We start from the raw sequence: 16,871 nt of genomic DNA, 5'->3' as shown, positions 1-16,871 counted from the left end.
AAAGTTAATTAATAAAGTTTATTATCTTTATTAACAAGCTGAACAATGCTGGGTTCATGTACTTAGGAAACAATTAAGAGGCTTCAAGTTTGAATTTGACAAACTTCGAGTCTGGATGGAATGAGGACAAATTAAACATTTTCAAAGGTTTTGCAAGCGGAAGTGAAAGTTAGATGGGCTGTGCCCTGAGTGCGGCAGTAGGTAGTATGATGCTTGACTCTGCTACTGCATAAGAAACAGGCGTTGACAGTCACAGCAGTTTCATCAGGCATGTCAGTTTTTCTGTGGCTGCCCTTCAACTTCCTTATTCAGCCCTCTGTGTGTTTCCTCTTTCAGCAACTGATACTATTCCCCTTCAGCGCTCTGCTTTGGGTGATTCTTTGCTTTCGAGCTGTAAAACTGAGCCATTTGTCTGCTCTTATTCGAGTGATGTTGAGGTCGGTGTCGCTGAACTTAGTTGTGCTCGGTTTTAGAGGTCTGGACGGGGCTTTTTGATCCGTGGAAGGAGAAGACGACGGGTGAGAGCAACAGGTACGCAGCGCAAACAGAACAATTTGGTGATCTGCTCTCTTAACTCACTTTAACTGATCAATTCTCTTGTGCTTTTCAGCTCCAATGCCGGCCTTCAGGTTTTCTTTATGAGGGAGAAGGAAGCATCAGAGTGAAACGGTGACAGTCATGTGCGTCTTCCTGCAGTAGTCTACGTGCTCTGCGTCCGCTTCTGTGTGAACAATGTCGGGCGACGTCAACACCTTGACCTGGAGGAGCATGTCTCCCACCAGCCCCACAGATTCCTTGGATATGCCTCCCATTACACACTTGGGCAGGGAAAGCATCTTTCCGGTGAAGATTATCAAAGTCTGCTTCCTCAGCAACAGTTCCAACCTGGGGAAGAACTTCAAACTGGTCCGCTGTGAGGAGGGCTGGACGATCAAGGTACGCTTCGCTGTTTATTTCCACCAGTCTTTAATTACAGCAATACACTGTAGAAAGTAAGTCAAGATAGGGGAAATAAGCAGCTAAAAGGTTGTGTAATGGTGCACCATTAACCGACCTTTCAAGTTTTCTTCTCTGCTCTTCTGCTCACTTCAGCATGGCAGCTAAACATTATTTAGATCCTCTTCAAACTTAAAACATAAGAATCTGTCAAAGTGTTTGGGTCTTTCTCACAATCTACAGCAATTCATTCAAATTCAAGTCATGTTGCCAAATGTAAAGTGAATTTCTGGTCTTCAAAGAGCAGTAATTCCCAGTGGTGAGCAAGCATGTGGCAACAGCGGAAAGGAACGACTCACTTTTAACAGGAAGAGGAAGATGCCTCGTCCACACGAGAACGCTTTCATTCACATAGAAACTCAAAGAACAGACAAAAACACAATTTTTGGCACAAAAAAAACAAAGCGCGACTGGAGTCTTTTGTGTGAAGGGATGACAAAGTCAAGCTTCTTCTCTGTGTCACAATGGATCATACAACTAATCAACTACAAGATGTCGAATATGCAATCTGGCACTGTTGTTGTTTTGCAAGTCTAGGATTATAAATCAGGTTAGAGGGTGAGCTAATATCAGTGTTTTCAGAAAATAGGTGTTTTCACTGTCCACACAAATATCTGAGAGCAAACTTTTCACTCTGGAACCCCCTAAAAATGTTTGCCATTGTCGGAAGTACGAGGAAACTACGAGGAAAGTTTCACCAAATAGTTAAAATGTGAATACATTACATAATTTTGAATAATTTCAGAGGAAAGTTAAAGATATCCGAAGGGATCGACTGATTATTCTCCAGGCTATGCGGCACATTTAATCTTAAATATAAATTTGTAAAACAGGACCAAGTTTGGTTATTTGATTAGTCAACCTGATGTGGTAGTGGGGCTACATATCACACACAGCATTTAAAAAATTTGCATAAATTCTCTATGCTAGAAAGTACATATATGGTAACTTCTTTTAAACGTTTCTGACAACCACAGCATAGTCATCGTTGCAGGAGGAACTTTTATTATGGCTTTATTTATCATCACTTTCAAAGCAACATTATTATAACCTCTATTACAAACTACTGAGCATGGTCATTACAACATTTACTTGCTTAAACAGGTGTTACGTGACACAAACAAATGGATCTTAAATTTATATTGTTCCAAATTCCTGCTACAGATAGCTGTGCTGCACCGTTAACAGTATGTCAACAAGAGCTGTTTAGCTTCACCTTTGCTCTACATTATTTCTGTTCCCTTGTCTATTAGTCGTGCAGGTGAGAACACAAGTATTTCCATTTTTAAAACAAAACTCTTTCATGTGCTGAGGTTAAAATTGCATTTGCTGATTGTTACTGAAGTGTGTGTCGTTTTCAGTTTAATTAAATTAAGTCAAATGAAATCTAATTAAATCAAATGTGACTTGCCTTTTGATTGACAACATTTATTTTTTCCCACATGTTCTATTGCTGACATCTCTGGTATAAATTTAACTTAATTGTCAAAATGTCCGTTTAGGTATCGACTATTAGCAATTTGAGCTCCAACAACGTACTTATTAGAATTCTGTACATTTAAATCCTGATATGTGTTTGCCTGATTTAGTGAAACTCTAATGGCGAAAACTGAAAATAAACATTTTACTATTAATGCACGGTAATGAAACCGACTGTTGAAGTTTTGGTTGCTGAAGGAATAAATAACTTTTCAAGTTTCAAATCGGATTTCAGGAGGCTTTCTTATTATTTTTTCTTAATCAAAAGTGGGTCATTAAAGCTTAGTTAGTTCCCAGCTTACCTGAATTCATCATTTAGGATGAATAGATACTAACCTACGCTGGAATCCTCTAAAAAAACTACTACTCAGCTGTGTTATACATTTTTCCCATAAACCTACATTTCCAATGATCTCAGCATTATCTGGCTGTTTGTCCACTGTTTTTCTCTGCTTGTAAAGGGAGTTGAGTTTTTTGGAGCCCTCAGCACATCTCCTGCCACTTCTGCTTCTATTGAAAAATGTTTGCAGAAAACTGACAATATCTCTGCCTTGGTTGCAAGATTGTTTGCAACCAAGTTACTTTGCTTGTATGAGAGTTTGCTGTCAATAATGAGTCAATATGTTTCCAAATTGCGCCATTATTTTTAGAAAGTGTCAAAATCAAAGCTATGAGTTGAGAAAAAAAAGCATAGATGAGGATTTACCTGTCTTTTCTGGTGGTCCATTATGAAAAGGTCAAAGGACAATTGCATGCTAATAAGTACTTCTGCTCTAGAACGTCATCCATACGGTGCTGTCCAGTGGCTGTGTGGGTCCAGACATAAAGCACAGCCTGTGTTATGGTCTTCTTCTCAAACACCTCAAGTCTGCAGAGATGCACTGGCTGCATCCCGATCTGACCGTGACCGAGCTGACGCATCGCTATGAACAGCAGCACATCGAGGCTGAGTGGAGGTCAGTGACTGCTTTTATTTCTAGTTTTGTCTGGAGGAGACAAACTGATATAAACTGCAGATAATGACTCAAATTTCTTAACATTAAACAGATTCTTGCTCTGATGAATGTGGGATATTTCATCTTGACAGTTTTACTACAATACTGATTAAAATAAACACTCCAGGGTTTGTGTGGTAGTTCCACTTCTAAATTTCAGACTCAGTTTTATAGATTTTCAATCAATTTTTATTAATGACATCATAGGCGTCCGGGTCCGAATAGCGTGGCATCTTACGCTCTCATTTTACACAATCCATGTAAAAACTAAAGTTGGTGCTGATTGACCAAATGTGCTTTTATAAAACCTGATAATCTATAAAAGTGGAATATAATCTTTTTTATTTACAACCATTTTGTTTATAATTGTCTCAGTTGTGAGCAGAAAGCTGATTTTAATGCCGACAAACGCAGAGCTGTTTGGCTCGAAAACTAGTTAAAACATATCAGTGCTCTGAATTCAACTTTTTTTCCTTATTTGCGCCATCGCTACTAAAGTTATATGGCGCACCCATATTTTTACATTTAGCTTCAGTTTTAAAGTATTTCACTTCAAAGATATCAAATTTAAACTTTAAGTAAATGAAAGGAAATCCAAATTATCAGTGTATGTACGACTTAAATAAACATTTGACAAATTATTGTTTGAGCACATAAATATATGCACTCAATGAGAGCACAGATATAACGTCAAAATTGGTAAATATGGAAGAATCGGACTGGAATGGCACTCGTTTGATTTTCAGACACTTCAGGGCATAAGCATGCAAAGAAGTTTTGAACTGTTTTTTCCTTCATCACTGCTACATCCACTCTGTATCTGACTCACCTTAGCCCCTCATAATCTCTGATTGATTTACACAGCAACATGGGCTTGCATATTCTATATCCGATTAGCTAATTAAGGTGTTTGTCTCTACAGATACGACCTGAGGATCAGATACATCCCGTCAGACTTCATGGAGACCTTTCAGGATGACAGAACAACCATGCTCTACTTTTACCAACAGGTCAAATATCTACAGCTAGACACCTTTTAAGAATGACCAGATTACTTTTTATATGATAGGACATTAAGATCCTGTTAAAAATATTTGGTAAATATCAAAAAAACTTTTATGATCAACAGGTACGAAGTGATTACATGCAAAATTATGCCTCCAAAGTCAGCGATGGGATGGCCTTACAGCTTGGTTGTTTGGAGATCAGGTAAAGAACGGCCGATGCTTCATCAAGGTTTAAAGAAGACGGAAAAGTCGTGTTGGTACTGACAGCTACATTCTTGTGTTGTTGCTGCAGGAGGTTCTACAAGGACATGAATCCAAATGGACTGGAGAAAAAGTCCAACTTTGAACTGCTGGAGTAAGTAAAGACTTTACTGTCTTTCAGGAAAGTAGTGTTCAAGCAGGCAGAGGTGCATCTGGAAGTCATTTGATCTAAGCATATTGTAGCAGTAAAAACACCTACATTTATTTGATCCACTCTTTAGGAAAGAAGTAGGGCTGGACCTGTTCTTTCCCAGAGAGCTCATAGAGAGTATGAAGGTACAGTCACCTCCAGATCACAGGTCATTTTGTTCTCACCACTAATTCATCAACGAATGACGCCGTCTGTCTGTGTGGTCGCATGCCAGCCCAAGCAGTTGCGTCGGCTGATCCAGCAGACCTTTCAGAGCTACTCGACGTTTCAGCAGGACCAGTGCATGGCGAAGTTCTTCACCACGTTGTCTCAGTGCTACAGCATCACTGAGGAAAGCTACGGCTGCCAGCTGGTGGTGAGCCGTCTTATGACATCATGCATTAATCAATGTGGACAATCTGGAACATTCAGGTGTCCCACAAAATCATAAACATAAGACATACTTTCTCAAAGTAATGAGTGAGTTTTATTTTGTATGTATTGAGACATATAAAAGATGTTTGCCCTTCAGAAAAAGCAGAAAAGTGCTATTTAACATGCAGAACTTTTCTGTGTTCTCCTTTTTCTGTAGCACGGGTGGAATCTAGCGATAGACTTGGTCATAGGAGCCGGTGGGATCAGTCAACAAATGGACAATTCAAAAGTGAGTGAAAATCTTTTCATCGTCCAATTTATTAATCATACCAGTTGATTTCTTCTATTATTTTAGCAAAAAAATATTTTATGAAGTGAAATATTTCTCCCCTTGAGCTGTGGATCTCTGCAGCTCCTCTGGAGTATTTGGACTTTTGAAGCTCACTAAGTGACAATTTGTTCCTGGCTTTGGGATATTTGCTTTGTTCTCCTCTTGTAGTCTACGACAGGGAAATGTTGCTCAGACTTATTTTGGCTTGGTCAAAATAAGAACAAGAACAACATCTAAGAGATAAACGGTGGAGTGTAACTATTTATCTCCATAAAACATAAAAGAAAACAAAAGTAATTACTAAAAGTAAAATTGATCATGTGTGAAGTTGGGGTTTAATTAGTCAAGGCATCAACTTCAACTCAGCCAGCAGTTCCAAAGTACATCAGCGTTAACTAGAAATGTTGTTTGTTTTGCAGCCCGTCTGTCTGGCCAAGTTCTCTGATATTCGCAGCATCTCCTGCACGGCTGAGCCTGACGGCCGCGCTCTCCTCACCGTGCACATAGAAGGATCCAAACAGGTAGCACTTCACTTCCCGACTCAGCAGTTTCACTATTAGAGTAGCAGGAGAAAGTCATGCAATGAGGGTTATGACCCAAAGCACTCATATGATGGCTTCTCTGATCCTTCTCAACACCATTGTGCATGCAAACATACTAAAAATTGTTCTTCTCTGCAATTAAATTAATGCATCTCTTTCTTTGGTTTGAACCCGTTCCTCATATATTAGCATGCTTATCTGATGATTGTTCAATAGCTAACCAGAAGACACTGAAAGAGCCGGTTAGTTGACCAAGCAAAGCTCAAAGAAACAGGAGCTGAAGCATACCTAGGATTGGTCAATGTAGGGTTATTCTGAGATCCATGAATGAGATACAAAATCTATACTTCTGGTAAACAAGAAAACGCAAGTTTTATCTAAGAATAACAGAAACTTGAATGGCTATTAACAGTCTTAAAAAGACTTAGTGGTATTTCTGGTACACAAATTAAGATTCATGAGTAATTCTGCCCAAGAATCCTTTTTTTTTTTTTTTTAGAAAGCAAAGTGGAGTTTAGTGTCAGATTGGTTCCACTTTTGGACCACTACCTACATTCTCCAGTCATATGAAAAGCAAAGCTTCTTCTTTTCTTCATATTTCCTTTGCAGTTTGCTGTGGCTACTGAGTTGTACTGTTTTTGTGGCTTTCAAACTTAATCTTAACTTAATCTTTACTTGTGTTTTCAATGCCTCAGCCGCTTGCAGTCAACATTTCCTCCCTGGCCATAGCAGAGAACATGGCCGACCTGATCGATGGCTACTGCCGACTGGAAGGAAAAGCCGAGAAATCACTCATGATGAGACCAAACAAAGGTACGATCTCAGTAGGTCGCAGGGCAAAACCATGACCCAACCACTGTGGCATATAAACAACAAAAAAAAGTACTTTAAAAAAAAGTCCAGCTTCACAGCCTTGACGTCAATAAGTCATAATGAAAGTGTTGAAATTGGTTTTCACAGGAAGAGACACAAGGCTAAAGCTTCCTGACATACCTCAAAGGTGACTATTATGGATCTAGTTTCACAAACGCTCACGAAACTCAAACACTTATTTTTAAATACGCCAAAAGCAAAAAACTGTGTAGGTTCATTTTTATGCTTCCTCTTTTCCTCTGTGTTTTATTTTACATTTTCTTTCATGTTCCTCTCTGCTTGACCAAAGTGTCATTCAAGCATTACTTGCAATTGAATCATTTTTACAACAGCTGCATTAATATTATTTCCATTTTTTGAACACCAAACCAAGATTTTCTCTACATGTCATTCCAGGGCTGGTCCCACTGGCCCAGACAGAGGTCTAAGTAAGTCAATATCTTCATTTATAAACTGAACAGACTCCCACGTCTTGAGTTTTTACTTACATTTCACTATTCTAACTGCATTTAGAAAGATTTTAATTGATCAATAAATGCAGAATGTAACTGCTGTTTTAAAATGTTTTTTTCCCCCTTAATTTTTAGGTTCAGATATTTATGCAGAGATCCCAGAACAGACCTCAAAGTATGATGGTAAGTAGTAATTCATCTTGAATTAGGCAAATAATACAGCATTATTATTATTTGAAGCACAAAGTGCTTCATAATGGCCGAACGTAAAAATAAAAACAATTTAAAAAAATTTAATCCAATAATAAAACAAATGAAAGAAAATGCCGAAATATTAAAAATCTTGAGGAAAATTATGGTTAAATTTGTGATATAAGACGCTCCTAAAAATGTGACCGCAACCGTGTCAAGCAACGCAAGAGACCAACAGGCTGAACAAAATTCTCGAAAAGTTTCCATAACGACTGTTAGAGGCAATCTGCAAGCGCATCTTCATAAATTGGAGACACAATCTCAAAAGTATTTCTGTTCAAAGCGTGTCAAACACAGCGGTCCAACCGTCTTCAAACTGAGCCTAAAGCAGCAGCTCGCTTCATACATACCGTGATATTATGCAACTGTAATTAATTTGCTTTAGCTGTGGATGCTTTTCCCAAGGGCTTCAAGTGTGGAGGGCATTTGATAGCACAGCTACATTTTTATGGCTCTTCTGGATAATCATCAGAAATTTCTTTCCTTGATTTTCTATAATTTTTTTTTTTTTGTGCTTAGACAAACATCTGATCTCCAGAGATGACATCGTTGTAGGTCGGATCCTCGGCGAGGGGTTTTTTGGTGAAGTCCAAGAGGGAGTTTACAAAAGTCCAGTGAGTTTGTCTTGTTTTAAAGTGCTTTCATAGGTTGCTATTAGGGCAGGATGATAAATCAATTTTATTGATTAATCAAAATTTGGGTTTTTGAAATTTTTATTTTTAAAAAAATCAATTTTTTCCACCAAAACACTACTTGGGTTTCAATAGGAGTGCATGTGAGCATGTCAAAGGTCCACCATCTTGTTTGACAGCTTCTATTTAGTTGGACTTTGAATTCAGGTAACTGATGAAAGATAAAAGTCAGGCGGTGTTTAGAAAAATAAAGTGATAATGTAACAATAAAGTCAAAATAATACAAAAATATTGTATTTAAGTACTAATTTTACTAAAAAATTACTGTACGTATTTTTCTATCAGCACTAAACTCACCCTAATCTGCCTTACCTGCACTGTAACTCTTTCTAAAACCCCAGAATGAGTTGCTATTGCGATGACGTGTGTTTGCAGAGCGGTGTGAGAACTCGCGTGGCGATCAAAACATGCAAGGACTGCTCGGCGGACGTGAAGGAGAAGTTTCTAAGTGAAGCTGGTGAGTGCAAGGCTGCTGCAGTGATTGTTTCCTTTTCAGACCCATTCAGAGACTTTCTCCATTACTCACGTCTCAACCATTCTTCATGTCTGATGATGACGTGACCGAAACATCAGTAACCTTCTTCCGCTGCTTTTAATAGAAAACATTTCAGGGGGTGTTTATTTTGCGGAAACGTGGCTTTAACCCTCTCCAGGCAGGTGTTGCAGATTTGCAACAATTTAGCCAGTCTTTTCAAGTAATTTGAGCCTGAGAGGGTTAAAAGAAAAGGTGAAACGAAAACGTTGCCATTTGCTTATTTGGACGCTTCGTGTTCTTGATCAGAGCGCCGTTTTCTGACTTCCTGTTGTCTGCTTGTGGCTTTGTGAAACAGGCTTATATAGAAACCACAGCTCCAGCGGGGAAAAGCTCAACAGGCTTCTTTCAGGCTTTAATTTAGTTTTTTTTTTTTATTATCATCTAATATAGAGCAAACTGATAGAGAATTTGATTCATTTAAACCAATTCCTTACTTGCCATAAGCTACAATCTATCTTATTGCAATTTTGAGACAGAACATGATAAAGTAGTGCAGAAAAAGAATAAATTGGGTTTGTAAAATTAATTTAAAACTTTTGAGAAGTGTAGCATTTATTTAGCTTCCTTTACCTCCAAATAAAATCCAATCCTACTCTCTTCAGGAGTTACCCTAAGAAGCAATGTAGGGGTCACGTCAAATAATTAGAAGAATGAGCTCAAAATGTTTTCACCTACATGCAAAATGTCATATGCATCTTGATTTTTAATTACAAAAAGTGTGACAGTTATCATTTCACAATTACGTCATATGTGGTACTTTGTGTTGATTCTATCATATAAAATTCTAATAAAACACATTGTTGTAGCTGTAATACAGCAAAATGTGAAATATTTGAAGTGGTTTCAATACTTTCAGAGGAACGTCGAGTGTAAGACTTTTATAGTTCTAGGTTAAAATCCATTTTGGTTTCTCACTGTGGTTATGACCGCTCATTGTGAGCTTCATTATGCTACAGACTGCTAAGTGCTTCACAATCAACTAACAGTGCGAACTTGTTGCTAAGTAGCAACGTTTTGGATTATAAAAAATGTTTCCACACTTGTGCTTCGCTGTGCAGATGTTCATTCGGTCGGTAATCTGGGCGGCGGCTGACACTCAGTAAACACTCGACATAATGAAGAATCAACTAAGTGCTGTTCAGTATTTGAAGATTCTTCTGTTTGCAGTATCTCCAGATTATTTGCAGAAAATTTGCCAAATCACAGAACTTTTTTTTAGAAAAGCTAAAGTATTTTTTAAAAATTTAGCTTGGGAAGCTGAAATAACTAGGCATAATGCTACCTGACATGCTATTAGATTAGCTGCTGTTTCCAAAGCAGCCAATCCATTTATTTTTCTTGCTACTGATTGGCTGTACCTTCAAATTCAATATCAATAATATTTTATGGATGCCAAAAGAAATTAAGAGTAAAAATAGGGAAGAAAGTTGATGTTAGCTTTTGTGGTAATAATGTCAACGGTAAAAAAAAAACAAACAAAGAAAAAAAAACACAGTAAGTAACATTTGTATTACAGATAATTTACAAATGCTATGTTTTATTGATCTATGTTGATTCTTTTATTGCAGATCTCATGAAAAACCTGGACCACCCTCACATTGTGCGTCTAATCGGAGTCATTGAGGTCGACCCAGTCTGGATTGTCATGGAGCTCTACGAACATGGAGAGGTTTGGTTCTGAGTTCAAAAAGCAACATGAGCAGCTTCTCATGCATCTAGTCTGATTATGCTCATGTGTCTGTTTATCTGCAAGCTGGGAAACTACCTTGTGGAGCAGCAGTACATCCTCACCACAGCAAAGCTAACACAGTACTGTCTACAAATTTGCAAAGCCTTGGCTTACCTAGAGGGACTCAACATGGTGCACAGGTAACATCGCTAAAGTGAACAAACAAGCAACTGAGGCTTTTTAAAATTTGTGCCTTACTTTTCTATGCTGATTAAAGTCCAGGGACTTTTACTTAGCAATCAGTAACATCACTAATTCCTTTAACAACCACTAAAGTTCTGTACCTAAGACCATTCATGCAAAGTTAAAGAAAAGAAAAGGAAAGAAAAGGTACACCAGCAACAGGAAAGTGAACAGTTGCTTTCTGTTCTTTCCATACAAGCAACTCAGCAAATATCTTCCAGAAATTTTAAACCCTTTTTGGTGTTTCTGAAATTAGATTTTTATCTCTATCGCTCTACCACCGTTTGTGTTTGCAGAGATATCGCCGTTAGAAACATCCTGGTTGCATCCGCTGAATGTGTTAAGCTTGGAGATTTTGGACTGTCTCGCTACATTGATGAACAAGAATATTATAAAGGTACATAAACGCAACTGCCCTGTATGCATTTATCAATTTTTTTTTTTTTAAATGTCAGTAAAACACAATTGAACTTCCAGTGCATTTTTGAATCCTGTTCTCTTCCTTTATGTGCAGCCTCTATCAGTCGATTACCGATCAAATGGATGGCTCCTGAATCCATCAATTTTAGACGCTTCACCTCAGCCAGCGACGTCTGGATGTTTGGTAACGAAAAAACACAGAATATGACAAACAATACATACGTGCATCATAGCGTTCCTCCTAATATCTCACCAGAAGAAATCCTGCTTTATTTTTTTTATCATTAGTTAACTCTCACCTTGCTCTCAAATCCTCCACAGAAAAGCAATGGGACTAAATTAGTGCTCATAGTGTCTAGAAACCTGGAAAATTTCTCAATGAAGTTTCTCCATTTATTTTTCCAGAGTCAGACGTCTGGTTAGTGTTTTGGAAACTGCATGTAAATTATAAAGGACAGAAAGCTAACAGCAACTGAGAAAATGGCTTCCAACAAAATTAGTGTGAACTTACACAAAAGAAAAACATGCTCTACTTTAAGAGGAAAAAAAGGTGCAGCTCCTAAAAAAACTTTTTCAAATATATAAGTTTTTATAAGAGGATATTTGTAAAGTAGAAGGAAAACGGCAATTTTCAGAATCTCGGCAAGTCTTGGTTCTGTGCATCATTTTGAATCTAAAAATAGAACACCACCACCACAAACCCAGCAATACACAGCCAGGTTTGTGGGGAACAAGAGTGTTTTCAGTGAAGCGGCTAAGAGACCTAAGGCAATCCTGGAGGAGTTACCAGCTCACAAAGCTGCAGAGGCAGATGGATAAAGATGAATAGAGTGATCAGAACTGAAGCAACATTTCTTTGAGATACGGACTAAAATTGAAAGTCAGAGATGGTTACTTGGTAAAGCTGATGCTATTATTGAAGAATTTCCAAACTAAATATTTTAAACCCATCACCCGCTTCATGTCTTTCGGTACTCTACCAAATTCAAACACAGAGAAAGTCAACCATGGGTGTGTCTTCAACAGGTGTGTGTGTTTGGGAGATCTTCTCGATGGCCCAGCAGCCGTTTTACTGGCTGGAAAACGGGCAGGTGATCAACCAGCTGGAGTCCGGAATCCGGCTCCACAAACCCCAGCTGTGCCCTCCTCCCATCTACGGCCTGCTCACCCGCTGCTGGGCCTATGAGCCGCACAGCCGCCCCACTTTCAGGGACCTCGTCCTCTCCTTCAGGTGCACACACACACACACACACACACACACCCCTCCAAATGTCGGGTTTTACTTCAGATTGTTTACACATGCTTGCTAATTGACAGTGAGATCCACAAGATGGAGTTGGAGCAGGAAACAGATGTAAGAAGAGTAAGGTCCCAGTCTTTCTCCTCCATGCGCACAGAGCCTCCGCCAAAGGTACCAGAAGTCAAATTGTGTCTATATGAGTTCATGATGGTGTGAAACGCCGAGTGAAACAGAAACACTTATTATTAACCTTTATTGTGAGATGGAAAAATTAAATAAATCAAAGTTCTCACTTCTCATTCTGAATAGCTAACAACTTCTTTCACCTGCCAGTTTTAGACAGAAATAGATTAAAGGTGACTGCACTACCCAGAATGGCCACTAAATGGTGCATCTTCAACTTTCCTCTGCGTCATAAAATTTTTGTTTATTTTAAGAATTTGTTCAGATTGATGTTGTATTAATGCTCTAATTTTCTTCGGTTCATTTTATATTAACGATTAAATACTCGGCATTAATTTTCTCTTTTTTTGTTTCTCCATCATCAGCCGTCCAGAGCTCAAGGCAACACCCTTGCACGCATAAAGGTAGCCAAAAAGCAGAAAATTGACCACAGTTTTGGTTGTCTGGTGAAAACCACAGTTTGACTGAAAGTTGCCCAGATAAAAATGCGACTAAAATTAGCAATGCGAGTACAAAAAGTGCCAGAATGTGGCAAGACATGAAACTAACACGTTTCATTTGCATTCGTGTGCCTTTCAGGCTCCAGAGAAAGACAGCAGGATGTTGTGGGAGAAAGAGAGAGTGGAGGACACTTTACAGAGACAGAGGCAAGAGATGCTGATGGACAAACAGTGGCTGGAGCAGGAAGAGAGACAGCTGGTGAGACATGCACCGAAACACCTTAACCTGAGCTATTACTGACAAACTGACTACCGCCATTATAAATGTTTTTCTTTCAACTTCTGCACGCTGCTGCATTCATTGACACAGAATCATGTTGGTTTTCTTTTGCTTATAGGATCCTGTGGTGAGACAAGATTCACTAACCAAGGTATTTTTTCCACCACTTTCTCTGACATATTTAAGTGTATATTTAAAATAATAGCACACGCAAACTCAGATCTGCTCATACATTTACATACACTCATCAGGGAATGTAATATTAATGGTAAATTTGGACTATGCTTTTTTTTTTTTAGCAGTTTATACAACAGAACCTGCTAAAAAGTGTGGAAGTTTTAATTCATTCTGGATTTTCTACACAAGGTGTTATTTTATAAGTTCATAAAAATGCATATACGCTCACGAATATGATTAAATGTCTCTGTGCAAGGTGCAAAAGAATCACATGTCTGTAGACAACAAATTTTAAAAAATACTTTATCTACAACCAAAAGAAATATAAATGTTGTAACTCATATCATCCAATGAAACCAAATGTTTCCAGTTTAAATGTATCAGGGGTGTCTAAAGTGAGGCCCTCCGAATCGTTTATCTTATTTCAAGTCCTGTTATATCCTGCAGACGGACAAAATATGTAATTGCCTAAAAAAATTTACTAATATTTTGTAAAGCTTAAATTCAAACATTTTCTGTAATATCATTTCAATTTATTTTTATTTAACATTATTGTAAAGTGGAAAGACAAACTTTTTTTTCTTTCAAATATTCAAAAACAGTCTGCTTTTCTTTCTATGCTTAGGATCTGTGAGGATTTACAGATAATTTTTCTCCAGTGATTTGACTCCATTATTTGTTATTGAAATATTGTTTGTTTAAATGTATTGCTGCACAACTAAATGTTGAAAATCAAAAAATCATTTTTGTATATTTCATTGGTATTTTGGTGGTCAAATTGATCTATGGGCATAATTCTTTTTTTTTTTTTATCTACAGCCTCCTGAAAAAAGCCCAGCAAATGGTGAGTCTTGATCATTTGTTTTATTTGCTTTATTTCCTGATGCCATCAGCTGTACTAAGGAATAATGCTATTGCATGTTCATTTATTGAGAGAACAGAAGATCCCCAAACTGCTTCTCTCTATTGTTCATTTAACCAGGACTGGTTTTTGGTCGCACGAGATTCCGCTCTTTGTTTCATTCGCTTCACGTTCCTAAAGGATGTCATTTCCAGAAAAGAGAGTCTCGATCATACAGGTTTTTACACAAGTCATGACGTCAAAGTTCAAAGATCAGTTGGGAAAAACCAGGACATCTAACTTCTCGCTCGGCCCGTGTTTCCCTCTCAGATAATTTTATAATTAGTCATTTAGTTTTTGACGTGTGGAGCCAAAGATTTCCAAAGTTTTCTCTGTGTGTGACTCAGACAAGTTGCTATACTCCCCCACAAGAATCAGACCAGTATTCAGCTCATCTGAATCAAATGATTGGCTCATTAACCAGCTTGCAACCAAACACATGCACTCAGAGCTAAATCAAAGCTTCAGTGAACATTTTATTAAATATTTTAAAGAATCTTGAGTCAAAGTTTGTTTTTTTGAGTCAGGTCCCCCGGAGAAACCCTCAATGCCTCCCACCGCCTCTCAGGTAAAACCTCACTCTCAGGTCATTTTCACAAAATGATTCAGGAAGTGAAAGGGTTCAAGGCTCTGTGTCTTGCTGTCGCAGACTCGGCCCACAGCCGAGCTGGACCGGTCTGGAGACGAGGTCTACACCGGCGTCATGGCGATGGTGAAGCAGGTGGTGCAGCTGAAGAACGAAGTCAACACGCTGCCCGCCTCGGAGTATCCCACCGCTGTCAAGGTACACTCATCTCAGAGTCTTGCTGACTCCATGTTCCTCATCATTGGTTGTAAATGAAAAGACCAGAAGAGGGCGCTATTCACTTCTTCTCATTTTGCTGTCTGCAGGCTGTAGGAATCACTCTCCGCAATCTGATTCAAAGTGTAGATGAGATTCTGCCGTCTCTGCACAGCTCAGTCACCACAGAGGTAAACTTCAGACGTTTATGCCTCATCTATTGGTTTAAAGCTTTATCATGATATTTGTTTGTCACCCAAACAATGGATAAGATAGGTGAAAAAAGGTTTTGAAATTATCTTCAGAGTGATACGACTATCGCTTCACTTCCCACCCATCTCAGATCGAAGGCACCAAGAAACTCCTGAACAAGGATCTGGGCGAGCTCATCAACAAGATGCGGCTCGCCCAGCAGAACTCTGTAACCTCGCTGAAGGAGGAGTGTCAGAAACAGATGTTGGCCGCCGCCCACACGCTAGCGCTGGACTCCAAAAACTTGCTGGACGCTGTGGACCAGGCCCGGGTCAGGGCCAACCTTGCCAAGCCCAAACCCAGCTCCCAAGATGCAGAAGGAGGCGAGCCAGACAAATAAAGGAAAATACTCTCCCTGCTTTGTAAATAAAGATTTATGTTTGAAGTTAAACTGAAATAATTATCAGGACATGTGAAACTTTAAAAGCAGCCATTTTGTTCTGCTTATTTTTATTTTCAATGTTAGAACACTGTGATAACAAGCACTTCCTGTTCCTGATTCTACGACAAAATATTGATGCATCACAGTAAGTATTTTTCTGCAGGCAGACTTCTGAGTTTGAGCATTTTGTAAATGCTTGAATTAAAATATATATGCACAAACTGTCTCCTTTTATCAGTCACATTTATTTTACTTCAAGAAGCATTTTGTAAGCATAAATTTGTAGGGCTGAAACGATATATGGGATTCATTGTGAAATAATCGTCAACTAAATTAGCACTGCTAAAAGTACAACATATTGTGAGCTGCAGTTAAGCCAAAACGAGAAGTATTTTTTTAGCTTTAGCTGCATCCTTTGTCAAAAAAAATAAAGCTTAAGTGCTATGTTTTTACATTTTAGGTTGGGTAAGTTTTTGTTAGTTCAATTCACTTCTATTTCATAATGAAGTTCATACTGAAAGTCTGCTAATTGTTTATCTGTTTCATTGATCAATCAATCGTCAAAAGATAAGAATAACTGATTACTAAAATAATTAATTGCAGCCCTATGCAAATGCAAGCAATTTAAATGTAAATGGATTTTTTTTTTCCTAGCAGGGTTTGGTATTGGTCCAAACAGTCAACGGTACCTAAAGTTAGTTCAATGACAATTGAACCAAATATTCAATAGTTGGTTCAATAGTAATGCAGGCCTATTAAGGGCCTGTGTCACTGTGCTTCACTGGCCTGACCTGAGAGAATCTTTGGGGCATTAACAGGAGGATGATGAGAGACCCACCAAATGCTATCAAAGCAATTGCTGTTTCCTGAACACCTCAGCATAACCACAGGCTGGTTGCCTCCATATCATATCACATTGAGGCAGTAATTCATGCAGAAGGAGCCCCACCCAAGTATAGTGTTTACAGACATAGACATGCATA

At 38.4% G+C, this 16,871-nt stretch overlaps 2 protein-coding genes across 4 annotated transcripts in view; one reads left to right on the top strand and one right to left on the bottom strand.

Annotated features, from left to right (window-relative positions):
- Positions 1-16,871, bottom strand: part of arhgef7b (Rho guanine nucleotide exchange factor (GEF) 7b) — a 90,301-nt gene that overhangs the window by 22,277 nt on the left and 51,153 nt on the right. The window lies entirely within an intron of this gene.
- On the top strand, positions 265-16,112 carry LOC129355414 (protein-tyrosine kinase 2-beta-like). Its single transcript, XM_055024976.1, has 30 exons — positions 265-531; positions 611-936; positions 3,253-3,431; positions 4,393-4,480; positions 4,600-4,679; positions 4,770-4,832; positions 4,960-5,014; positions 5,104-5,244; positions 5,461-5,532; positions 5,994-6,095; positions 6,812-6,929; positions 7,077-7,116; positions 7,386-7,417; positions 7,577-7,624; positions 8,213-8,307; positions 8,761-8,842; positions 10,489-10,589; positions 10,674-10,789; positions 11,129-11,229; positions 11,347-11,436; positions 12,279-12,483; positions 12,570-12,663; positions 13,041-13,079; positions 13,255-13,374; positions 13,514-13,546; positions 14,392-14,416; positions 15,001-15,041; positions 15,123-15,257; positions 15,365-15,445; positions 15,598-16,112. The coding sequence occupies exons 2-30, from the start codon at positions 733-735 to the stop codon at positions 15,844-15,846; spliced, it is 2,829 nt and encodes a 942-aa protein (XP_054880951.1). The 5' UTR covers positions 265-531; positions 611-732; the 3' UTR covers positions 15,847-16,112.

This window comes from Poeciliopsis prolifica, unplaced genomic scaffold, assembly GCF_027474105.1.
Source record: "Poeciliopsis prolifica strain line A6 unplaced genomic scaffold, Auburn_PproV2 SCAFFOLD134, whole genome shotgun sequence".
NCBI lineage: Eukaryota > Metazoa > Chordata > Actinopteri > Cyprinodontiformes > Poeciliidae > Poeciliopsis > Poeciliopsis prolifica.
The sequence above is the reverse complement of the archived record's forward strand: the minus strand, read 5'-3'. Positions and strand labels throughout refer to the sequence as shown.

Excerpts from the sequence above, each read along its gene's own strand:
- LOC129355414 (XM_055024976.1), top strand. The coding sequence starts at position 733 with ATGTCGGGCGACGTCAACACCTTGACCTGGAGGAGCATGTCTCCCACC. Across the intron at positions 11,230-11,346 it reads TGAACAAGAATATTATAAAG|CCTCTATCAGTCGATTACCG; the intron begins GTACATAAACGC and ends CTTTATGTGCAG. Across the intron at positions 13,547-14,391 it reads GACAAGATTCACTAACCAAG|CCTCCTGAAAAAAGCCCAGC; the intron begins GTATTTTTTCCA and ends TTTTATCTACAG.